Here is a 26,464-nt window from a genome sequence, read left to right on the forward strand (position 1 = left end):
AAATTACTGATAAAAATGCCATAAAACTATCCCCTATATTGTAGACGCTATAACTTTTGCGCAAACCAATCAATAAACGCTTATTGCAATTTATTTTTTATTTATTTTTATTTACCAAAAATATGTAGAAGAATACGTATCGGCCCAAACTGAGTAAAAAATGATTTTTTTTAATATATTTTTGGGGGATATTTATTATAGCAACAAGTAAAAAATATAGAATTTTTTTCAAAATTGTCGCTCTATTTTTGTTTATAGCGCAAAAAATAAAAACTGTAGAGGTGATCAAATACCACCAAAAGAAAGCTCTATATGTAGCAAAAAAAGGACGCCAATTTTGTTGGGGAGCTACGTTGCACGACCGCGCAATTGTCAGTTAAAGAAATGCAGTGCCGAATCGCAAAAAGGGGCCTGGTCCTTTAGCTGCAAAATAGTCTGGGGCTTAAGTGGTTAATGATTCATCACAGTATGTACTAATCATCCCATTACGATGCCTAAGTACCCTAGGTTGAACAGGCAATAGCAAGTCAGATCAGCAAAAGTTTAGTTGCTATTGGTTATTATTAATATAGCATCAAATATCAGTTTGTCACAACTTCTGCATATCTATTTTTCAGTGTTATTAATAAATGTATGTTTTAAGTTTTTTGTTTTGAGGTTAAAGATAAACAAGGGTTGGTTTACCTGCAAAAAAAATTTCATTTTGTGCAGCCTACCATGTGGTTAAGACTCCCCTGCCAAATAACATAGCCAGGTCCTTGATGGTTACTACAGCAGCTACACAGCTTGATCAAGATGAAGACAATACAAGCGCAGAAATATTTCAAAGCATTGGCTTCCAGTGCTAGTCCAATATATCCCAGAATACAGCTGTGCGGGGGATTACAGGAAGGTGACATTAGTTGCAATGTAATGTTTTTGAAATATCTTTTTGGATGAATGGTATTTTATACTCTTTTTAAGCAATGTAAGATTAATGTTCATAGAAGCAAAGGATCTATAAAAGCAGTACATCCCTTTAAGAAATCTCCCACTTCCACAATGCTGAGCATTTCAGCAGAATATAGTTGTGAAACGGGGTTGCAAAATATGTACAATTAACAGAAATGACAAGCATACGAGGCTGACTCCCACACACCCCTGTCTCTCGCTGACTGCTCCTACATAGCACCTACACCACTGAAATGGCTCAGAATTCATTTTACATATTAACTGTCTCACATGGGTCTCAAAACTTCTCAGCTTGCATTATAGTTCTCCGGCATCATTTGCTCTTTGACCATACACATGGGGATAATATATCTACAAAATGCCCTTTTCACTTTATTATCCATGTCCCTTTTATTTCTGGTCTCTGGTCTACAGCTTGCAAAGTGTAAGCTATGATGTGACTAAACCGCAAATTATGCACAGGAAATGCACCTGCTGGAAGCTTTAAAATCCTTTCCTAACTAATCTTCCCACACTTCATAGACAGGTTAGTGCACACTTTCCTCCGCTTTAACTAATACAGCTTGGTTAAAGTGTTACTAAACCCACAACAGTAAATATTGTCTGTATATGCAGCATAGCATGCTTGTTATACTCACTGTGGAACTTAAAGTGGTTGTAAACCCTTACAAACCACTTATACCTACAGGTAAGCCTAGATTAAGGCTTACCTGTAGGTCCAAGAAATATCTCCTAAACCTATACGGTTTAGGAGATATTTGCCCGAAGACAGGCACCGATGTCTACGGCGCATGCGCCGTAGACAGCGGCGCGCAGGCGCACTGAGCGCGGCATTTCCAACAATGGAGCTGCCGCGCGTGTCGGCTCCCGTGCGCATGCGCGGGAGTGACGTCATCGCGGCTCCGCCGAATGACAGCGGCGGAGCTGCGAGACCCCACCGAAAAGATGGATGCGCTGGACTACAGGGGATAGCGGTGACATCGCTGGCTCCTGTGTCAGGTAAGTGACACATAATGGGCTACTATGCGATGCATAGTAGTCCATTATGCTTTGCCTTTGCAGGGAATGAAAGAGGAAGTAAACCCATCAGGGTTTACTTCCTCTTTAAGGGGTTAATCCTCTGCATTATATAAAAAGCCTGTTTTTATCCTGTATGCACAGATCCTTCCCTCCTGCATTGTCTATCTGGGGAAGGCCAGCTAGCACAGGCAGGGTAGCCGACCTGCACATGCTCAGTTGTGTCTTTTATGCTGGAGAGAATAATTACTTGTTCTCAGAGCTAGCCAGGTCACATGATATTGGCATCACACATGTGGGCATGTATACAAGCTGAAGTGGAAATCTCCTCCTACCTGAACTCTCAGCACTGGAGAACCTGTGCAGTTTATCACTGACCGTGGTATACAGGTCAGCCAAAAAGGTGTATGTAGTGGCAACATGTTAATGTAAAAACAAGATTTATAAGCTGTGGGCGCTGTGGGGGGCAGTTGAACTATTTTCATATCACTGGGGTGTTTAACACTTTAAGGATCGACCTTAAAATAGCTTAACAACACTGATGAGGTCACCTCTATAATCTCTGTAAACATCCCAGCTCCATACTAGGGTTGGATTGTTTTGCCAAAGCCAATAGACACCTATAGGTGATTCCGTGAAGAGCAAAGAAAAGGTAGTGGCATAGATTGTTTGGGTATGTTTCTGCAGTCTGCGATTTTGTATGTGCCTATAAATGCTTCTATATATCTCCAGGATAAAGATCCCCTCCCCGTTTAAATCAAGATGAGTTTATTTAAGAAGGAATATGGCATTCCAGTACATTACATACAATGGTCAGTAAGCATGTGATTGCACTGAAGTGAAACACATATACAGTTTGTCTAACATTCCTCCAGCAAATGCTAGCACTCCTCTAATTGCTGTATTAAAAAAAAAAAAAAAAAATTAAAAATCCAAATGCCTTTTTATTTTTTTTATTTTTATTTTTTTACTTTCTTAAAGCTACAGTCACACAGCACTGTAATCCTGAGCCTGCTTTCCTCTTCTGTTTACTAATGGTGGAGTGTTTCTTTGGGGGTCCACATCAGAAGGAGCAACCCACGTCACTTCCATTTTCTTTAAACCATCATGAATTGCACATTTTGACAAATTGCTGATTATTTTCATAAATTGCTCTTTGGACACAACACTGACAACCGAATAGAGTCTGGTGCACTAGACTATAGCACTATCATGATTTTATGAGCAGAGATTGTTACTCCTCTCCAAAACTAACCAAGAAAATGGCCTCCTCCAAGGCAGCGGCAACTTTGTCCTTGTTAGCCACTGTGCTGTGAAAACAGCAAAATATTCCTTTACCGGACTGTATTCGGTAGCCGGTGTTGTGTCCAAATCAGCAATTACTGATGATTTAAAGAAAGCGGAAGTGGCGTGGTTCGATTTTTTTTCTTTTTTTTTTTTTTTTTTTTTTTTTGCTGAGTTGCCTATTTTGTCTGAGCATCTGCATGGCATTGACAATTCCTATTGGTTATCCTGTGACAGGCTCCACTCAGGACCCAAAAGAGAACTGATGTCATTATAAGCAGCAGAGGACCGACCAGCGAGGGAGCATCTTCAGTGCTGGATTAGCAGTCCTCAGTTCCTAGAAGTGGCAGTAGTGAGGGACCTTAACTGGGGACTAAAGTCCAGTGCACCCATATCTGAGTACCTCTGTCTATTCAACAGAAGCCGATTCTTCTGTCAAACAGTCCTACTGATAACCAGCAATCATATTTGGTGGGGGTTGGGAGTCCCCCCTGTCGGAGTACAATAGCACAGTGGGTGAGATCCCTGCACCACACATCGTTGTGTTTATGTGGGGATCTATCCTGCTGGTTGAATGAAAATAACTGAACATGTATACCGAGCTTTAGGTTAATAAAACCACTTAAGGACTAGCCTCATTTAGAGATTTTGCTGTTTACAAGTTTAAAAGTTTTTTTTTTTGCTAGAAAATTACATGGGAACCCCCAAACATTATATTGTTTTGTTTTTTTTCTAACACCCTAGAGAATAAAATGGCTGTCATTGCAATACTTTTTTTCACACCGTGTTTGTGCAGCGATCTTACAAGCGCACTTTTTTTGGACAAAAATTCACTTTTTTGAATTAAAAATAAATAAGACAACAGTAAAGTTAGCCCAATTTTTTTTTACATTATGAAAGATAATGTTACGGCAAGTAAATTGATACCCAACATGCCACACTTCAAAATTGCACCCGCTCATGGACTGGCGTCAAACATTTACCTTTGAAAATTTCCATAGGCGACATTTAAAAAATTCTACAGGTTGCATGTTTTGAGTTATAGAGAAGGTCTAGGACTAGAATTATTGCTATCGCTCCAACGATTGTGGCGATACCACACATGTGTGGTTTTACCACCGTTTTCGATTGCGGGCGCTAGTCACATATGTGTTTGCTTCTGCGCATGAGCTCTTCGGGGATGGGGCGCTTTTACAAAAAAAAAAAAAAAAAATATTGTAAACATCCCTTGTAATAGAAAAAAAGCATAACCGGTCCTCTTAAATATGAGATCTGATGTCAAAAAGTCATCAGATCTCATATTTGGACTAAAATGCAATAAAAAATAAATAAATAAAAATGTTGTCATTTTGAAAAAATGACACTGAAAAAATGGCCCTTTAAGATGTATGGGCTGAAGTGACGTTATGACGTCGCTTCCACCCTGCTATGTAATGGAGACGGGTGGGGGGCATCTTCACCTCACTCGTCTCCATACCCAGCCACGACAAGGACCCGATCGCCTCCACTACTGCCGACGGCTCCGGTAAGCGGCGAAGGGCACGGGAGAGTGGCAGGAGGGGGGCCCCTCTCTTGCCGCTGATAACGGTGCTCTCGCGGCGAATCCGCCACAGAGACCACCATTATTGTAAACGTGTCCGGCTCCTGAAGAGGTGGATACCTTGGTTGTGGCAGCAGCTGCTGCCGTTACCAAAATATTCATCTTCAAAGTGCCAACATATGTAAAGGAGACGGTCGGCAAGTGGATAACTTACATTACCAGGTTAGAAAAAATAAATAAACTTGCCGTAAGTTTTGATGATCAAAACTTCAGAGGTAAAACCCTCATTAAAGAACCTGTGGAAGAGTGGACACTCGTATTACAGCCATACAAAGTGAAATGTGCCAGTGAGTTAGCAGAGGTTGTTCTTTGAATGGATGAATGAAAGTCTGCCTCCTCCATTCTTGCAGCACTTTTCATTGCAGGAAGCCAGAGTACAGCTTTAATGAATGGAAGAGCAGGTGGAAAGGACGGGCATGGTGAGCACTATAGTCAGACATGTGCATGTGACAGGCTCAGCAGCTTGTATAAACCCTGTAGCACTGGAAGATCACAGGTGTTGAAGAGTATTTGAGGTGAAAGAGGAATGAAGCTTTCAACAAACATAGCAGTGATAATTACAAGGGACAGGGCCGCTGTTACGAATTATAGGGCCCCTTCAATCACACCCTGTCCCTGGCGCAAAGCAAAATGCAGGTTTTTTGCTGTTCACACAACTTGTGTGTTCACAATTGCATGATGGAGTAGGGGGCAGTTAAAATTTTACTTTTATTTATTTATTTTTATTTAAAAATTGTACACTATATCTTTAAAAAAAATATTTATTTCCCAAGGGAGAAATAACAACCCTTGTGATGGCATGGGCCATGAGAGGTTCTCCTTATGGAGAAATCTGGGGTCTTTTAGACGTCGTATCTGGCCTCCAAAGCATCTGATCAAATCAAAATCGGTTTGATTAGATGCTTGTTCAAGCATCATTTGAGTAGCGGGGCAGCATGATGTACATGTGCCCCAAAAATGAAGAAATAGTCCCCCCTCTGCGCTCACCTGGGCCCCTCTGTTGACCCAATGGGGCCCAGGAAAATGCTATAACCCCCCCACTCCATAAACAAGAAGGATTGGGGTAGAAGTTTTTTTTTTTTTTTTTTTGTATTATTTAATGCAGCAATGAACCGTAATGCTGCCCAGGCCTCGCTGTGTAGCTGATGGGGCCGGGCTCGGTACAACAGGGCCGGTTGTACTGCCCTATCAGCGGCCCTAACAAGGGACACATTTCGTTATAAGTATCGTCCCTGGTGCTGATTTAAAAGAAAAATCTCTAAACCTAAGCTTTACTGGAATTTTGCTTTCAGAAAGTTATCCTAGGAGAGCATATTTCACCGTGATGGTGGTAATATGCAACATCTGTGTTACTACTGCCTCTAGCAATCAGATATTGTTGATTAAGCATGGTAACTGAACAGAAGTGGATGTAGCACAATGCCAGAAAAATACACAAAAGCCAACAAATAAACTAATAAGAATGTTGCAGATTAAAGGCTAAAAAGACCTGGTGTAGGAACTGTGGCCAATGTCCTACCCCCTCTCTAAAACCTTTTAAGCACAAGTGTCATTGGGCCATTGTATTTAGCCAACTTGTTCCTAAATTAAAGACCATCTCTGTTGCTATATTACATTGCCAATCTATTGCCATCATTACTGTATTTTCTTAGTAGAGTGTCCATGATCATGCACATGAGAAGCACATACAATTTTTGACATGGCACCCAAAATGGGCTCTGAAGTAAAGTTATTGGGACAATTGGAGTTTTTAATAAGGTATTAAATACTTTTTTTTTACAAGCAAAACGTATTGATGTTGCCGATTTTATACTATGAAGGTTATAATATGATGTGACAATTGTGTTTTTTTCAAAAACAGGTGACTCAACAGTTGGCAAAAGCACACTGATCCAGCTGTTTCGGAGTGATGGAAGCCACTTCCAGAAGAACTACACTATGGTAAGACTATAAAGCGTGGTCAGTGAGTAATATTGGTATCCATCTAAAGTGACTTGAAAAAGTATTCACACCCTTTGAAATTTTCCACGTTTTGTCATGTTACAACCAAAAACTTAAATATATTTTATTGGGATTTTATGTGATAGACCAACACAAAGTGCCACATAAATGTGAAGTGGAAGGAAAATGATAAATGGGTTTCAAAATTAGTGAAAAAAAAAATCTGAAAAGTGTGACGTGCATTTGTATTCAGCCCCCTAACTAAAATCTAGTGAAACCAATTGCCTTTAGAAGTCACCTAATTTGTAAATGGAGTCCACTTGTGTGTAATTTAATCTCTGTATAAATACAGCTGTTCTGTGAAGCCTTCAAATGTTAGTGAACCAACAGCATTATAAATGCCAAGGAACACACCAGACAGGTCAGGGATAAAGTTGTGGAGAAGTTTTAGGGCCGGTTCACACTGCAGGCGATGCGAGGCGACACTGACTTGCCTCGCCGCGACCTCAGCGGCAACTTGCAGATGACTTCTGTATAGAAGTCAATGCAAGTCGCCCCGAGGTCGCCCAGAAGTAGTACAGGAACCTTTTTTCTGAGTCGGAGCGACTCGCGTCGCTCCTCTCAGAACGGGGGCGACTTGCCAGAGCGCGGCGAGGCGAGTCGTGTCGCCTCGCATCGCCCGCAGTGTGAACCGGCTCTAAAGCAAGGTTAGATTGTAAAAAAATATCCCAAACTTTGAACATCTCATGGAGCACTGTTCAATCCATCATCCAAAAATGGAAAGAGTATGGCACAACTGCAAACCTACCAAGACATGGCCGTCCACCTAAACTGACAAGGCCCTGCAAGGAGAGCATTAATAAGAGAAGTAGTCAAGAGGTCCATTGTAACTCTGGAGGCGCTTTAGAGATCCACAGCTCATGTGGAAGAATCTGTCCACTGGAACAACTATTAGTCGTGCACTCCACAAATCTGGCCAGAATGGAGGAGTGGCAAGAAGAAAGACCTTGTTGAAAGAAAGCCATAGGAAGTCCTGTTTGCAGTTTGCGAGAAGCCATATGGGGTACACGGCAAACGTGTGGAAGAAGGTGCTCTGGTTAGATATTTAGCTTTTTGGCCTTAAGACAAAACGTGTGATGGAAAACTAACACTGCACATCAGCCTGAACACACCATCCCCACTATGAAACATGGTGATGGCAGCATCATGTTGTGGGGATGCTTTTCTTCAGCACAGACAGGGAAGCTAGTCAGAGATGGTGGGAAGATGGATGGAGCCAAATATAGGGTGATCTTAGAAAAAAACCTGTTAGTCTTCAAAAGACCTGAGACTGGGACATAGATTCACCTTCCAGAAGGACAACAACCCTAAACATACAGTGAGCAATACAATGGAATGGTTTAGATCAAAGCATATTAATGTTTTTAGAATGCCCCAGACAAAATCCAGACCTAAATCCAATTGAGAATATGTGGCAAGACTTGAAAATAGCTGTTCGCAGATGTTCTCTGACAGAGCTTGAGCTATTTTGCAAAGAATAATGGGCAACATTTTCACGCTAGATGTGCAAAGCTCATAGAGACATCCCCAAAAAGACTTACAGCTGTAATTGCAGTGAAGGGTGGTTCTACAAAGCATTGTCTCAGGGGGGCTGAATACAAATGCATGCCCGACTTTTCAGATATTCATTTGTAAAAACTTTTGATAACAATTAAACATTTTCCTTCTGCTTCACAATATTGTGCCACTTGTGTTGGTCTATCACATAAAATCCCAATAAAATACATTTAAGTTTTTGGTTGTAACATGATAAAATGTGGAAAATTTCAAGGGGTATGAAAATTTTTTCAAGGCATGGTTTTACAGGGGTCTTGAATTAAAATATACAAAGGTTCAGTCAGTAAAATTTTCTTCGGCAGAAGTCCGTATCCCTTCAACACATCAGTGCCCCCTTTACATCACAGTTTCCCCTGTACTTCAGTGTCTTCAGCCTACTCTTCAAATCATAGTCCCTTTTACGTACCAGTCACCTCTTTATATAAGTGTCCTCAGTTTCCCTATCGCATCATTGGCCCCCTTAGTATATTGGGATAATAAACCCCTCTTATCATCACAGAAACCCACCCTAACCCCCCCCCCCCCCCGCGCTTTTTCATCAGTGTCCACAGTCCCACTCCGCTTTACATCACATTTCCCCCTCCCCCTTTAAAGCAGTCCCACAGTGTCCTCCATTCCCCTTCACATCACAGTCCCCCCTTTACTTTGCAGTGCCTCTTTACATCGCAAAGCCCCTTTCGCATCGCAGCTCCCCTTATGATTTGTTTTGCCAGTTATAGCCAGCGGCACTGATTGTTTGGGAAAAACCCAACAGGCTGGTTGTTTATCGATTGACTTGTGTAAAACCAGGGTGCACATACATGGATCAAAATGTGGCCAGTTCCTGCTGAACCAACCGCACAAATTTTGATCCATGTATGGCCGGTTTAAGAATTCTGGATAAAGCATAGTCTACAAATACAAGTGCCTGTGATTAAACAGAAAAAAATAAAATGAGATGCCTTACTGAAGGGGATAAACTCTTTGCCTCCCCAACATCTTTCACAAATACAGTAGGTACAGTCGCTCTGTTGCCAATTGTCCTGGGTCTTGCAGAAGAGTGCTGTGATTTTAGAGACTGTCCTGCACTGTTGATGTCCCGCAGGATCCAGAATAGTTAGCATTTTGCAGAGTGGCAGTGGAGTGATCATCTGACAGTACTGTGTATTCCTGGCAGATGCAGAGTGGCAGCATGGTAATAAATCTATGTTCAGGTAAGTAACCACTGAATGCCAATACTTATTCTTTCTACCGCTGACACCGAAGATCTGTAGTTATTTTGCTCCTGCTGACACCAACAATGTAGGGCTTGTTTTATCACACTGACATCAACAATGGGGCTTACTTTTCTCACACTGATAACAATGATATGACTTATTTTACTGTCCGTTTCTCTTCAGTGTACAAGTCTGCCCTATTTTTTCTAAAACATAGAAAAACAAAGCGGGACAGGTGAAACACTGCAAGCTATATGCTGTGAAGCCAAACCCACTTTATTAGCCACATTAAATTTGGAGCACACCACCACATGACTGGAAGGTGGCACGTTTCACTCTCCTCATTTTTATTCCCACATACATCATGGCATCTCTCCTATTTCCAAATGTCAGTTATGCCGGCCATACACGGTTCAAATTTCGAAAGAATTTTCTTTCGAAAATCATATCTAAGAATTTTTTCATACGAATTTCACACCATTAGTGGCCTGCAGCAACAGCCGATTTTCGTGCGGCAATAAAATTTCAGGAATGTTGGAAATTTTTTGAAAAAAAAAGATTTTCTAATCGATGATGGGAGAATTGTGCGAGAAATATAATAAGAAAAAAAGCGCGCATGTGCAAGAAAAGAAAATTTACGGAGAGAAAAGATTCCCGGCCACGAATATTCTTTTCTGTAAATTCGACCATGTATGGCATGCATAAGTAAGCACTCCAGAAATGATAAATTTAGAAATTCACAGCTGTTATTTTCTTGGTCCCTAGGGGATTTAACAAAGATTTTAAACTATAATGATACTTCTTAAATTTTCTGCAATCTCTCTTGATATACTTTTGACTGATTATATTTTATCCCTCAAACTGTTCTCTATTTTTGTTGGCCATCTCTGGACTAGTTCTATATTATCTTTGTGTAAGTAAGGTCTCCAGAACTGGACATAGAATTCTAATTGAGGTCCAAGGCCCCATTCACACAGCAGCTATTCGCGGCCGTTCACATGCTATTGGTCAGGAAGTAAATAGTTTTCAAAGAACCCACGATGGGCTAATGCTGCGCTAGAAAATCATAAAAATTAAATGTAAAATAAATATAAAGTATAGTGAAATACAACAAGCAGCCAGCACTAAAAATTCAAATTCAAAAACTCCAAGTGAATATGCATAAACATCAGTGCAGCGCTATACAAACAAGTAAAGTAATTTTTTGCAATTATGCAAGTGAAAAAATGTAAAAAAAGGAAAACTAAGGCAGATTCCTTGTAAATTAGTTTCCAAATTTACAAGGGAAAAATATAAAAAGAAACAAAAAAGAAAAAAAATATAAAAAGAATAAAATAAAGCGAAGTCCCAGTGCAAAAATCAATCCATATATAAAAAAAAAAGCAAACTTCCATCCATATGTGACAACAGTGACAAGTAATAAAAAAATCATGCAGAATCTAAGGCTTGTGCTTTGAATGTAATAAGAAGACTGACAGGGTCTCCAAACTACAGCCTGTGTGCCAGATCCAGCCCGCCGCAAGATTCTATCTGGCTCTCTGATGTAAGGGGAGACTCCAATTGACATTGTCCCCCAGCAGTTCCAAACATCTTTAATGGTCTTGGGGAGAATGATTTCCCTGTGCTAGGTGAGACTGCTTTCTAGCAGTCACGGATAGCTGGTAAGCAGGCTACTCACTCACTTGGGTGTGGAGCTGGATGCACATTTATTTGAAGATTCTGCATGATTATTTATTACTTGCCACCGTTGTCACATATGAATGGATGTTTGCTTTTTTATATATGGATTGATTTTTGCACTGGGACTTTGCTTTAGTTTTTTTCTTTCTTTTTTTTTTTTATTTTTTTTTCCCTTGTAAATTTGGAAAATAATTTTTTGCACTGGGACTCTGCCTTCGTTTTCCTTTTTTTAAATTTTTCCACTTGCAAAATTGAAAAAAATACTTGTTTGTTTGTTTTAGCGCTGCACTCATCTTTATGCAAATACCAGTGGTTGATCTATCTTGGATGCAGAATGTCTGTGTCCAGGGACGAGCATCTGCAGGTAATAACTGCATGTCCGATTACATGCAAACGGCTGTGAATCGCTGAAAGCACTGTCCTCCTCCCATTGGTTTGAATAGTTCATCCCACCCACAGCTAATCACAGGGAACTTGCTGAGTCTCCCATGGCTAAGCACAACAGGCCACATTCACAAATATGAATGGGGCCTTACTAAATAACTAAATGGGTTAATCAGGACCTCGCTCATGTCATTGATCCTGCTAATGATGCCCCCCAAAATACTGCTTTCTTTCTGCCCTCAGTAAAACCATGCTGCTTTGGGTCCAGAAAATTATGCATGTTAAATGTAATTATTTATTACAGGTACTTGTATAGATACATCAATTTACGTAGCGCTATATATATTTGTACATTAATATCAGTCCTTGCCCTCAAGGTGCTTACAATCTGAAGTCCTTAACTCCTATTCATACATACGCATACTAGGGTAAATTTAAACAGGCGCAAATTAACTAACCAGCATGTCTTTGGAGTGTGGGAGGAAACCAGAGTACCTGGAGTAAACTCACTCCACTCAGGTACAGGGAGAATATACACACTCCAGGCAGATAGTGCCATGGTGGGGATTCAAACTGATGACTTTAGTGCTGCTAGGCGGAAGTGCTAACCACTTAGCCACTGTGAATGATCATTGATCTTTTTTTTTTTTTTACAAGTAATTCCATGCATTTTACTACTACAAATGTTAACAACCTCAGACCTGCGCCATAGCTGAAAGGCGGCTACAGCGCGGCTCTCCTGTTCTGGGAGGGCGTCCATAGATGTCTCCCCAGAACTGATCCTCAGTGCCCTGATAATCAGTGCCTCCTTATCAGTGCAGCCTCATCAGCACAGATTAGCAAAGAAGAAAAATACTGTAACTTATTTGCAAAACTTTAAGAGGAACGAAGAACAGCTTCTTTTTTTTTTCTAAACATTTTCTGTCTTTTTTTCATTTGTTCAGTAAAAAATAAAAAACCCAGAGATGATTAAATACCACCAAAAGAAAGCTTGCTCTGTCTCAAAAAATTTATTACATTTTCATATGGGTACAGTGTTGTATGACCGTGCAATTGTCATTCAAAATATGACAGCACTGAAAGCTGAAAATTGGCCTGGGCAGGAAGGGGGTAAAAGTGCTCAGTGGTTAAACTCACTAGCCTGTAGTTGCCAGCTTCTTCCTTTATTGCCACATTTTCTCATTTCTAAAGCTATATTGTTGTTGCTGCTATGAGTCCATGCTGCTGTTTTATAAACGGGACCTACAGTGGCCTATGTATGTAAACAGCTAAATATGTTTTCTTTTTTTAACTTTCTTTCAGACAACTACCATGGATGTTATTATGAAAACTGTACCGATTCCAGATACTGGTGATAGTGTGGTATGTAAAGGATTTATTCTGTAAGATTTAATTAAAAATGGCTACTCCATATCTGACCTATTCAGCAAGGCTCCCCTCATACTGGCCAACAGATCCGATATTGGCGCCAGGCTGTATGGAAATCACCTTTGTGAAATCCACGTCCATTCACTTGTTCTGTCTGAACGTTAAGGCAATAATAGAAGAAACGGGCGCACTCCGTACTCAATCAAAATTCTTTTTTATTCAGGTCATCCCAAGTGTTGACAAAATATATCAACACTTGGGATGTTCTGAATAAAAAAGAATTTTGATAGAGTACGGAGTGCGTCCATTTCTTCTATTTTTGGCTACATGCGGAGGCGGGAAACTGTCCAGATCATCAGGCATTTCATCTCACCTGGAGCAGCGAGTTTTCTTGTTTGGATATCTGGACATTAAGGCACCCATGTTAAGTCCATGGGCAGGTGAATGGAAATGGACATTTACATCCGACTACCTCAGATCCGTCAGGTTTGTAGTCAAGATGCAAAGTTTGGAAAAGCAATTCCATTTTTTGTCTGACCTAAACAGACTCTGAAGTAGTCAGATGTAAACAAAACCACTTCTGGTTACATCCACTTGCTCATAGACACAAATGAAGCTTCTATTCATATCCTTCTGAAAAACCAACAGGGGCATTTGAACTGAACGACCATTTGAAAGGACCCTTAAAGTGTTACTAAACCCACAACAGTAGTGTAAACCTGTATATGCAGTAAAGCAAGTTTGTTACAGTCATTGTGGAATCTAAGGGGTTAATCCTCCGTATTGTGTAAAAAGGTTGTTTGAACCTGTCTTCTCTGATCCTCCACTACTTTTACTGTTCCCAATCCACCTGCTGATAATACAGAGCCAGGGGACAGGCTGCACATGCTCAGTTGGTGTGTATTGCTAGAGTTTTTTTTTCTTAGGAGGATGCATGTGATCGACCGTATACCATAGGTGTGAATCAGGCCTTAGGCCTAAGGTAGGGGTCTCAAAGTGGCAGCCCTCCAGTTGTTGCGGCACTACAAGTCCCATCATGCCTCTGCCTGATGGAGTCATGCTTGTAACTGTCAGCCTTGCGATGCCTCATGGAACTTGTAGTTTCGCAACAGCTGGAGGGCCACCACTTTGAGACCCCTGGCCTAAGGCCTAATTCACACCTATGCAGATTGCAGTTTGCATAATCCAGGTGCATTTTGCATTTTTCAATACACGTTTTTCATCCATTGAAGTCTATGGAACCAAAAACCAGAAAAAAAAGTCCCTGGCCCTTTCCATAAAATGCACACATGCTCAATTAGGTGTATATTGCTAGGGAGCTTTTTTTTATTCTTTGGGAGTGTGCATGTGATCAGCACAGGGCCAATCAGCACTTTCCAGACAGAGGGTAAGGGGTCATGCAGCCTCATAGGACAGCCAGAGAAGAATAAAATGTCATACTATAAGCTTTAACCAGTGCTGGGCCAGACACCGATAGAAGTCACAAGACTGCTATATACTGCTGATTAGAAAAGGCATTTGGCAGTTTATATTTACTAAAATAGTTGCATTTCCATGTTCTGTGTACTGTGGGAGACCAGATATATTGAATGCATGGTCCTGGGTTTAGTAACACATTTAAACAGTTTGTAAGTAGCAGTAATAATCTGCAGTATGCATTTATGAATTTAGAATATTTACAGATAAATTATGATTAGTGGCATACGGGGCAAAACTGTTCATTTCTTTCTGTCTTGTTTGAAGACGCTTGCATATTATTGTGCCCTAATGTTTATGCATATGTGGCTAAGATGGATCATTTTCAGTAACCTTATATTATAATAGATAAACGTTAGGTAAGGGCCATTTCAGAACCTACTTGTAATGCTTATGTCATGTAAGCAAGGAAGGTTTGTTAGGTTCTCTAAACCTCATAAGCTAAATGGTAGGTCAGAAATATTCCAGATGAATCCATTCAAACACAGCTTTAATGTGATGTTTGAAGTAGTTGTAAAAAAAAAAGCTTCTTATTTTTTATACATTTAAAATAAGAAAACATATTATACTTGGCTGTTCTGTGCAATGAAATTGCACAGAGTGGTAGCTTACTACCTCTTCTCGAGTCTCCCATCAGAGCTTTTGGCTCCTCCTCTTCTCTTAGTGCCCTAACAGCAAGCTGTGTGCTGAGGGGGCAGTTGTGCAGGAAGACTCCTGACCCGAGCTGTGTGCATCCCTAGACTCGCACAGCGTGGCTCAGCCATGCCCCCCACTCCTACCTCACAGAAGTTAACTGACAGAAGCCTAGAAGTGTTTGGGGATGCCTGGGATGAAGGCATGGTATTGGTGAGAAATTGTATTAAGGTAAAAAAAAAAAAAAGTTTGCCTTTAAAACCACTTTAAAATCATAAGTACACATGTGTGAGTAAAGCTGGTATTATATTGCATAGCTTAATAACATTTCCAGAAAAAACTGGCAGGACATTCCATTGGACAGGGACAACATATGTCAGTCTGTAAATGAAGTCATTTTCAATATGAGTATTGCCAGACCATAGGATTCAATCTTATGGCTGTAAGAAACATAAGTATTGACAGTACATCAGGTTTTCTGTATGTGAAAGATCACAAGAACCCCACAGTAGGTGTGTGTATGAATGAATACTTCTGCTGCATTACAAACTAGTCCACAACAGGGATTCCTGATATAAGGTAAATGGGTGAACTGGTTCTCTGAGCAAAAAAAAAATAAAAAAAATATATATAAATAATATTATTTAGTACATATTTGCAATACATGCACATTTTTCCATGTTTTGTCTTTTTTTACAAATGCTGCAAGTACAGGAAACACGTGTTTGGCAGAAATCCAGTAAGCACTTAAAGTGGTTGTAAAAACCTTAGACATGAAAAATGAACAAAGCACATCCCGCTATAGTGTGTACTAGCCTAAATCCAAAGCCTCAAGTGTGGCTCGTCTCGGATCTGTCCTCTCTGCTGACATGAGTAACTTCTGACCATTTTTTCCAGACACAACAGCCAGCAGGGAAGACGGCTCACCCACCTCCAGCACACAGCAGGTGACTCATAGCCTTAGCTTTGTGTATTTTTCTAAGAGCATGTGTGGAGGGACGTGTGTCCCTCCACTCAGCTATCGGAGAACTCTGTGCTCTGGCTCTGCACTGTGTGTGATGTCAGATCCATGCCCCCCGTTACTAGAGCTGACAAAAGAAATCATTTGATCTGTGTTTTTAGAAGATCTACAGAAAAAAATGGCTGCGGATAAACCGGTACAACTTATGTAGACGGATATTTTTCTGTACTTGGTACTTTTAGGCTGGGTTCACACTTGTGCATTGCCAGACATCGCATGTGATTCTCGGTGCATTGCTGTGCATATCACATGCGATGTATGTGCGATGCAAATTCAGCAATACAGTTTTATGGCTGAAATCCCATCACGTTCGCACCAAAATGGTGCAGGACCCTTTTTTTGGTCCCTATTGGAATCGTATAGCATAGGTGTTCAGACCTATGCAATCCGATTCCACAGTTTGCATTGTGTTCTGCGAACCGATTCATTAACTTTATTTTGACACCCGCAGTGGTTCGCACATGTCAGTGTGAACTGCCTGCGAGTCAGATGCGATGCGGGAACCCACACAGGAATCCTGCTGGTTCCCCCATCTCACCAGTGTAAACCAAGACTAAACGAGATTAAACTTAAGGCCCGTACACACGATCAGACTTTTTGACAACAAACATGCAAATTGGCTGTTTTGGAGCAACATCCGACCGTGTGTTTTCGGTTTTCACCTGACTTTTGTTGGCTGTGCGAACGGACAAACTTTTTTGACAACATAAGTCTGATGGAGCAAAGTCCGATCGTGTGTACGCAAAACCATCGGACTTTTGTACAAGGTACAAACACGCATGCTCAGAGCCAATGCAAAAGATCAGACAACAATACAGAAGTTAGGTGGCACTGGAGTAATTGAACGTCCTCTTTTGAAATGTCGTCAGTACGTTGAAACGTCATTACGTTCGTGTTTGTTGCCTAAAAAGGTCTGATCATGTGTTTGCAATACAAACTTACGGCCAACGCCCTTTGTACAAAAGTCCACGGGAAAGTTTGTACAAAGTCTGATCCTGTGTATGGGGCTTTAGAAATATGTGCAGAGATATACTTCTGTTTTTGTTTTGTTGGTTTGTTTTTTGCTGTGGCATAGCTTTTTTTGCAGTTGGGTAGAGACTTTGTAAGACATTTTTCCTAAACAAGTACAATAAGTATATATTTTCTGAATTTTACAGATACCACCATTCTTATTATAAGGCATTATATGCCTTTAATTTGATTTAGAAAAGAAAATTGCATGGTTCCTTTGTACTTAATACAGAGACCCAGCATAACACTAAATCTAAATTAACATCTAAATGTTTTGTATACACAATGCTATATACAGTTGATGAAACCTAATGAGTTAATAAGTGTAAAACGGTTTACACTCTGTTACATCAACGTTAATTCACAGATATATGAAAAGCTAGCTTTCTAACAGGAGTATAAAATAAATCATTCTTAAATGTGGTGAGTGCTCAGTTCTTGTACAGGACAGCTAATCCTTAACACTCAGGAAGCCGGTCAATTAATCAGCAGATTCTGGACAAGTTCTATTCATCAGCAGATTTGGGACTGATGCTCTAGTGATCAGTGGATCCAGGCAAATTCAACGAACTGGTGTTTTCAAGTAAATACATTCTGAGGGGCCACATTATAAGCCCCAAGACTAGTGGCCACGGTTTTAAAAGGGAACCTGTCAGGGGAACAAAATATGAGATATCATGGCTGGCCTGTTTTTAAAAGTGCATGCTCCATAGCAGTAGTCCCTATTCTTACTATATTAAAGTGGTTGTAAACCCTTACAACCAACTTTGACCTACAGGTAAGCCTAGATTAAGGCTTACCTGTAGGTCCAAGAAATATCTCCTAAACCTGCACGGTTTAGGAGATATTTGCCGAAAGACATGCACCGCTGTCAGCGGCGTGCCGCGGTCAACGGCGATATGCTGCGAGTGGCGGCTCCTGTGCGCATGCGTGGGACTGACGTCATCGCGGCTTCGCCAAATGACAGCGGCGGAGCAGCGAGACCCACCGAGAAGATGGATGCGCCGGACTACAGGGGACAGCGGTGACTTCGCTGGCTCCTGTGTCAGGTAAGTGACACATAATGGGCTACTATGCGATGCATAGTAGTCCATTATGCTTTACCTTCGCAGGGGATGAAAGAGGAAGTAAACCCATCAGGGTTTACTTACTCTTTAATGAGTTTATTTAGAGTTCCAACAGCTGGTATGCACAAGCTTGCTACAGGTCAGTAACAAAGCTAGTAGTGAAGGATAGATACAGATGATAGCCCCAAAGCTTGCACCTTGAAAAATCAGCCACTGTCTTGAAGCCCCTAAAGTACCCTAAAGGTACAGGCCGACTTTGCCGCATTGAAAGGCCAATGGACAGGGGCATGTATTGTAAAATCTTGGATGAGAACCTTCTTCATCAGCCAGAACACTGAATATGGGTTAGTTGATGGGTCTTGAAGCATGACAATAACCCAAAACATACCGCCAAGGCAACAATGGAGTGGCATAAAAAGAAGCACATTCAGGTCATGGAGTGGCCTAGTCAGTCTCCAGACCTTAATCGAAAATATATGGAGGGAGCTGAAACTTCAAGTTTGCCAAGAGACAGACAAGAATCCTTAAAGCAGAACTCCAGGATTGGCAAAAAATCCCCCATTAGTACACCCCCCCTACGCAAAACACTAAACAGTTATTACATTTGTAAAATTCCATACTTTTGAAGAGAAAAGTCTAATTGAATTCTCAATAATTCAAAAAAATTCAGCAGCTATTCTGCCAAGAAGGAGTTGTTAGAACAGGAATTACATGATATCCTTCCATGATATCCTCTCCTCTCTCTCTCTCTCTCTACACCATAATCAAACTACATTTCCCATGAATTTTTGGGAATTGGAGGGAATGTGGGAGGGTACACTAGGCCTGTACATGTTAAATGTGAACAAGCCCACTTCAACATAAATCACACTCCCTCATTCCGCAGCCAGCCAGCTACACTACTCAGTAACAGGATAAAAAATAAGCCTCTAAATGCAGCAGCATTAGGACTTTTTTACCCAAAGGGTTAAAAAAAACCTTACTAGAGGTAGAAGTAAAAAGCTCATCATATGTGTAAAGAAGTCCAGCAGTAGGTGTAGTCCTAGGATGGTCAGGTCCGCAGCAAGGTGTTGATGCCAGCTGTCCAGCAGAGGGAAACCGCGTGACAGGAGACCAGTGGAGAGATAGCTGTGTTGTAGTAAACCAGCATGGAACGCTGAACTCGTGGATGTCACCTCAGATGCGCCCAGAACCAGCATGGAGCGCACGGGCCGGAAGTGACGTCTATTGGGCAGGACGTGTTTCAGAGTATCTGATAGGCTTCTTCTTCATGCCGATGGAGATGAGTCTTTGCTGGATCACAGATATAGGAAAATGGGTGTGACAAGGGGCGGGGTGCCAGCGATGTTAAACTGAGTTGTAAGCAAGAAATGAATACCAAGTGTCGGCTAAAACCACAATAAGGAAAGGAAGCGGGGAGATTGATAATAAAGTGGATAACCAATGTATAATGCCATAATACTAAATATTTAAAAAATACAAAAATAAGAATACAACTAAGAAACAATATATGGGACTACAAGTCCCGGTAACAGTGGGGATGCTACATGGCATATTTCAGCAATACCATATAAAAAAAAAATATATATATATATATATATATATATATATACAGTGGTGTGAAAAAGTGTTTGCCCCCCTTCCTCATTTCCTGTTCCTTTGCATGTTTGTCGCACTTAAGTGTTTCGGAACATCAAACCAATTTAAACAATAGTCAAGGACAACACAAGTAAACACAAAATGCAATTTGTAAATGAAGGTGTTTATTATTAAAGGTGAAAAAAAATCCAAACCATCATGGCCCTGTGTGAAAAAGTGATTGCCCCCCTTGTTAAAACATACTATAACTTTGGTTGTCCACACCTGAGTTCAATTTCTCTAGCCACACCCAGGCCTGATTATTGCCACACCTGTTCACAATCAAGGCATCACTTAAATAGGAGCTGCTTGACACAGTAAGGTCCACCAGAAGATCCTTAAAAGCTACACATCATGCCGAGACCCAAAGAAATTCAGGAACAATTGAGAAAGAAAGTAATTGAGATCTATCAGTCTGGAAAGGGTTATAAAGCCATTTCCAAAGCTTTGGGAATCCAGCGAACCACAGTGAGAGCCATTATCCACAAATGGCGAAGACATGGAACAGTGGTGAACCTTCCCAGGAGTGGCCGGCCGCCCAAAATTACCCCAAGAGCGCAGCGACGACTCATCCAAGAGGTCACAAAAGACCCCACAACAACGTCCAAGGAACTGCAGGCCTCACTTGCCTCAGTTAAGGTCAGCGTTCATGCCTCCACCATCAGGAAAAGACTGGGCAAAAATGGCCTGCATGGCAGAGTTCCAAGGAGAAAACCACTGCTGAGCAAAAAGAACATCAAAGCTCGTCTCAATTTCTCCACAACACATCTTGATGATCCCCGAGACTTTTGGGACAACATTCTGTGGACCGATGAGACAAAAGTGGAACTATTTGGAAGGTGTGTGTCCAAGTATATCTGGCGTAGAAGGAACACTGCATTTCATAAAAAGAACATTATACCAACAGTAAAATATGGTGGTGGTAGTGTGATGGTCTGGGGCTGTTTTGCTGCTTCAGGACCTGGAAGACTTGCCGTGATAAAAGGAACTATGAATTCTGCTGTCTACCAAGAGATCCTGAAGGAGAATGTCTGACCATCTGTTCGTGTACTCAAGCTGAAACGAACTTGGGTTCTGCAGCAGGACAATGATCCTAAACACACCAGCAAGTCCACCACCGAATGGCTGAAGAAAAACAAAATGAAGACTTTGGAGTGGCCTAGCCAAAGTCCTGACCTGAATCCTATTGAGATGTTGTGGTATGACCTTAAAAAGGCCGTTCATGCTCGAAAACCCTCTAATGTAACTGAATTAGGACAATTCTGCAAAGATGAGTGGGCCAAAATTCCTCCAGGACGCTGTAAAAGCCTCATTGCACGTTATCGCAAACGCTTGGTTGCAGTTGTTGCTGCTAAGGGTGGCCCAACCAGTTATTAGGTTTAGGGGGCAATCACTTTTTCACACAGGGCCATGATGGTTTGGATTTTTTTTCACCTTTAATAATAAACACCTTCATTTACAAATTGCATTTTGTGTTTACTTGTGTTGTCCTTGACTATTGTTTAAATTGGTTTGATGTTCCGAAACACTTAAGTGTGACAAACATGCAAAGGAACAGGAAATGAGGAAGGGGGCAAACACTTTTTCACACCACTGTATATATATATATATATATATATAATATAAAATAATTCTTGTTAGCTCATTATGTATATATTAGCATTGGGAGCATAGGGATAATGTAATGGTATATAAAGTATTAATTAAAATAGGATTTTTTTTTTAAAACGGCTTACCTGTAAAATCCTTTTCTTGAAATTACATCACGGGACACAGAGCTCTATTCATTACATCATGGGTTAGATAGCCACCTTCATGTGTTTGATTTTCCAGGACCTTGGAGAATTTACTGGGGCATCCTCTAGACTATGGGTCTCCAAACTTCTTACTTCAAGGGCCACATTGTAAATTTTAAACAAATTTGAGTGCCGAAAAAAATGTGTTAGTTATAATTGAAACTGCAGCAGCAGAATAGAAAAGAATTTGCCAGGCAACTGGCAGCGGTGCTGGATGGTGCTCCTGTATCCTTTGCCGGCATCATGCCCCGGGGCCTTGCACCTTTGCTCCCTTTAGCGTATCCCTATACATCTCTATCCCCAGAGTTCCCCTCACATTTGTGTCACCATCAGAGCCTCCCACTTATTTGTGTTTCCCCTTCATGGACCCCATCAAACACATTTATGTCCCCATCACAGCCACATGCACATTTGTGTCCCTCTCAGAGCCTCCTCACACACATTTATGTCCCCCTTAGAGCCCTCCCAGGCACATTTACATCCTCATCACAGCCCCCCATGTACATTTAGTGTCCCCTTCAGAGCCCCCCCCCCCCCCCCCGTATTCATTTATTTCTCTGCTCAGCGTCTCCCATGTACATTTGTGTCCCCTTGAGAGCCCTCCACTTACTTTTTTTGTCGCCCTCAGAGCCCCCACATGTACTACTTTTTTTTTTTTTTTTGTTCCCCTCAGACCCCCCCATGTACTTTTTTTTTTGTCCCCCTCAGAGCCCCCCATGCACATTTATGTCCCCATCACAGCCCGCTCACACACATTTATGTCCTTATCACAGCTCCCCATGTACATTTAGTGTCCCCCTCAAAGCCCCCCCATGTACAGATTTATGTCTCTGCTCAGAGCCCCCCACATACACTTGTGTCCCCTTGAGAGCCCCTCATGTACACTTGTCTCCCCTTGAGAGCCCCTCATGTACATTTGTGTCCCCTTGAGAGCCCCTCATGTATATTTGTGTCCCCTTGAGAGCCCCCCATGTACTTTTTTTATCCCCCTCGGAGCGCCCCTATGTACTTTTTTGCCCCCATGTAAATTTATGTCCCCCTCAGAGCACCCCCATCATGTCCCCTCACACACATTTATGTACCCTTCTGAGCCCCCCGAACATTTTTTCCTCATCACAGCCCCCCGTGTACATTTTATGTCCCCCTCATAGCCCACCATGTACTTTTTTTTTTTTTTTTTTTTTTTTTTTTTGTCCCCCTCAGAACCCCCCAAGCACATTTGCCTCCCCATCAGAAATCTCTAGCTTGTGCTTCTGAAATATCTGATATGGTGCACCTCACAGCTCTGGTCCTGCGATTTACATAGGCACCCTGTGTAAAAGACGTTGTAACAAAAGGACTCTAATGAAGTACTCCATCGGTTGCTAGGTGGTCCTAGCAACCAATAGCACAGTACGGTGTCGGGAGGGGCAGGCTTTGTAAGTTTGCAGGACTTGCTCTGTACAGTGCGGGGGGAATGGAGTATGCAGCGAACGTCCCCCAACCCAACAAAGTTTAAAGAGAACGGTCCCTGAAGTGAGAGTGGTCTGCAGGCCATATTTTGGAAATCCCTGCTCTAGACTCATAAGTATATTTATATAGTGGCACCATCTTATTGACTATGGACTTCCAGAAATCAACTGTAGGGGCTTGAGGGGATTTCCAGTTGAGTAATATAGATTTGCGGGAAAAAAATAGTAGCAAGCCTAGCTAGGTTTTCATGGCTCTGGACATCCTCGGAATCTAACTCCAGGACGGCCCCACGCCAGCACAATAAAGGTTTCTCAAGTCCACCATGTATCGTAGGTTGAAGGGCTTTGTATATAGTAGAGAGAGGTTTCATCAGGGAGTCATTCCGCAACAGAGATTTCATCCCCCAAAGCATAAAGGAGACAGGTTGAGTAGAGAATTATGAGTGAAAAGCATGGCGCAATTAACTTCCAGAAATCAGAAACCTTCTTCCTTAGTGTCTTTGGTAAATAATATTGGTGAATACACAAATATAAGTGAAATGTGAAACAAAATGTATACTTTTGAAAAAAATTGCAACAAAATAGCATAATCGCGACATCACAATCTTATAATAAAATCGCGTAAGTGCAAACAAAGTCTGAAATCTTCCTTCTTATTGTCCTTAGTGAATAGTATTGGTGGATCATATATAGATATCAATTGCATAACATCAAACACTTGTGCCTAGATGTACTCTAATAACAGTGCAAATAAATGTGAAACGCCATGTGTACTGTGAAAAAATCGCAACAAAATGGCATAATCGCAAAAAACAGTCGCAGCATAAATCGCATAAACCGAAAAAAATCCTTAAAAGTGCAGCATGTATAAGCAATTCATAGGTGAGTCCATGTAATTAGGATAATCTGTAATCAAAAAAGTGCTGATGCTTCGGTGCGCCCCACCACCTCTCAACGAATGTGCTCACCTCTATCTTTGACCTCTATTACTAGGTCAAGTTTTGCCGACCCCTATATGCTGGGGTATGCAGGGTGGGCTCCTCTGATGTCCTCCTCCTCGTTTGTTTCACTGTATATCCAGTAGAGCTGCATAATTAATTGTCAGGAATCGTTAGCGCGATCTTGACTAAAGTGTTGCACAATTCTATGCAAAGAATTCTCTCTGCTCTTCTGAAGCCACAGCCTTCAAAAGAAAGGAAGAGAAAAACTGTGAATCTGCCAAGAATCAAAGCATTCTTTATCAGTTGATAAACATTGTAACAATTTGTCAATCCCCACTGGAGAGATGTCCCCCCCCCCCCTTTTTTTTTTTTTTTCCTTTTCTAAAGAAACAACAGGAAGAGAGCAAATCCCATTATTTAAAGCTGTCTTTGGATCCCCAGTGGAAGATTTTTGGCCATTGTTTTTGTTGACCACTGTAAACTTATCTCTCACTTTCTGTCCCTGTTAAAAAGTATCATTGGAACAGGATGCAGGGTGAATCTCCCCAAAGGATGCACAGAAATGAAAATCTGACAGATTCTAACCCTTTCCCACCATCAAAAATATAAAAAGACGTTTTGGCTAGAGTTGGGCATTAAAGTGGAGTTCTTCCCTAAAGTGGAACTTCCTCTCATCAGAACCCTCCGCTGCCACAGTTGGCACCTTTCAGAGGGGAGGGGGGTGCATTTATTAAAAGTCAGCAGCTGTAGTATTTATAATTAATAATAAAATTAAAATTAATATTTTTTTTTCGGCTGGACTCCCTCTTTAAGATTAGGTTTTTAGTTAGGGGGGAAAATATCAAGTGTTAAGAGTGTGAAATAAGAAAAAGGTAGCTAGGTTCAAGGTTAAAAAGATACTTATGCAATTCATTTTCATTGTTTTCATTGCAAAAAGTCCTGGACTTAAAACTACTAACATTGAAATGTAATGCACTGGCATTTGCAGCATATTTCCTTTTAAAATGATGGGTGAAATACCCACCATCCTGAAAAATCTCTGCCAAGATGCTACAGAAATTTGATCTGCTTATTTCTACTTGTATAAAAGATTTGGGAATGACTAATAACATGAGTCAGCCTGAAATTGGGTCATTAGCGTATAGCACATGCCAGAACTCCAAGGTTTCTTAAGAGTAGGGTAAAAAAAAAAAGTGTACATCTACAGCATAGGAGTACTTCCTACTAGCCACATTTATTTTAGGGACATATATAATTAAAATATTACAGTGGTACAAAAAAAATCACAAGAACACTATACGAAAAAGGAGTTAACCTTGAAAGAAATCTCAATTTCAAATACAGCTGCAAAAGTTGATTGGCAATTCGCATTTTGTAAATTAAGCAATGAAAATTCTATGGTTGCAGGGCTCATGGTCAAAGGGATGAATGTTTGTGTTTTAGCTGCTTGTGCAAAAAAAAAAGAACCGTCAGGTACTCTTCTGAAAACAACTTTGACTGACTTACAAAAGTGTCCTTCAACAAAAGAAGAAACAGCACTTTGTCATAGTATGAAAGTGAACAAACAAGATGCAGAATGTGGGTGTAAGTAGCTGTGTGGAAATACTATAGTCCTATTGTATTATTAATGGTCATACATTGACTTAACAGGTTGCTAAGTACCCCAAAAATCACAGTAGAATATAATTGACACCTCTGTGATCAATTATCTGCAGACGTGTTGTAAGCTATCGGCATCCAAAGATGGAATTAATGACAGAGCTGCTATTCACTTGTATCCAAGAGCAACACATGAAGGAACATTAGCAGAAAGCCACAAACCATTGAACCTGAGCAATGCAAAGACATTTTATTATGGAATGTTTTATGTTTGAAAACAGCAAATGGATGCCTTTTAAACTGCAATGTTGGTTGAAAACCATCAAAGGGTCAGTCAACCCAAAACATATACTTTGGTAGATGCTGGAGAGTTAAAGCAGTATTAATCCCTAAAACAAAACTTAAATATATTTATATATTGCCACTTACCAATCATCAAATGTGGTGGCTGCATTCCTTTTCTTTCTTTAGTCCTCGTGCACATAGGGCATTTAAAAAAAAATGAGCTGCAAGGCCAGTCAGGAAAAAGTGTCATTAAAAACGTGCTTTTAGCCACATTTTGCACAAGCATTAATAGGCGTTTATCCACGTTCGCGCTTAAAAGCTTTTTTTTTTTTTTTAAAGACTCCCTGTTCTATTTTCCACTCCCAAATTTTCTACAATGCATATAAATAAATATGTTATAATCGTCATTACTCTGCTCCATTTTGGTTGGGGAGAGAGTATCTGAGAGCATCTGCGAGTATTTGAGTATTTGATTAATGTAATGGATCCTGATGTTCGGAAAATCGAC

General features: G+C 40.9%; 1 protein-coding gene across 1 annotated transcript in view; it reads left to right on the forward strand.

The window, feature by feature from the left end:
* IFT27 (intraflagellar transport 27) overlaps nucleotides 1–26,464 on the forward strand; it is a 112,023-nt gene that overhangs the window by 55,289 nt on the left and 30,270 nt on the right. The window contains exons 2-3 of the mRNA XM_077452261.1: nucleotides 6,714–6,793; nucleotides 12,973–13,032. Of these exons, the coding sequence (XP_077308387.1) occupies nucleotides 6,714–6,793; nucleotides 12,973–13,032 (140 nt within the window). The remainder of the gene's footprint in view (nucleotides 1–6,713; nucleotides 6,794–12,972; nucleotides 13,033–26,464) is intronic.

This window comes from Lithobates pipiens, unplaced genomic scaffold, assembly GCF_037356315.1.
Source record: "Lithobates pipiens isolate NorthernLeopardFrog02 unplaced genomic scaffold, aLitPip1_a1.2 Scaffold_23, whole genome shotgun sequence".
Classification (NCBI taxonomy): domain Eukaryota; kingdom Metazoa; phylum Chordata; class Amphibia; order Anura; family Ranidae; genus Lithobates; species Lithobates pipiens.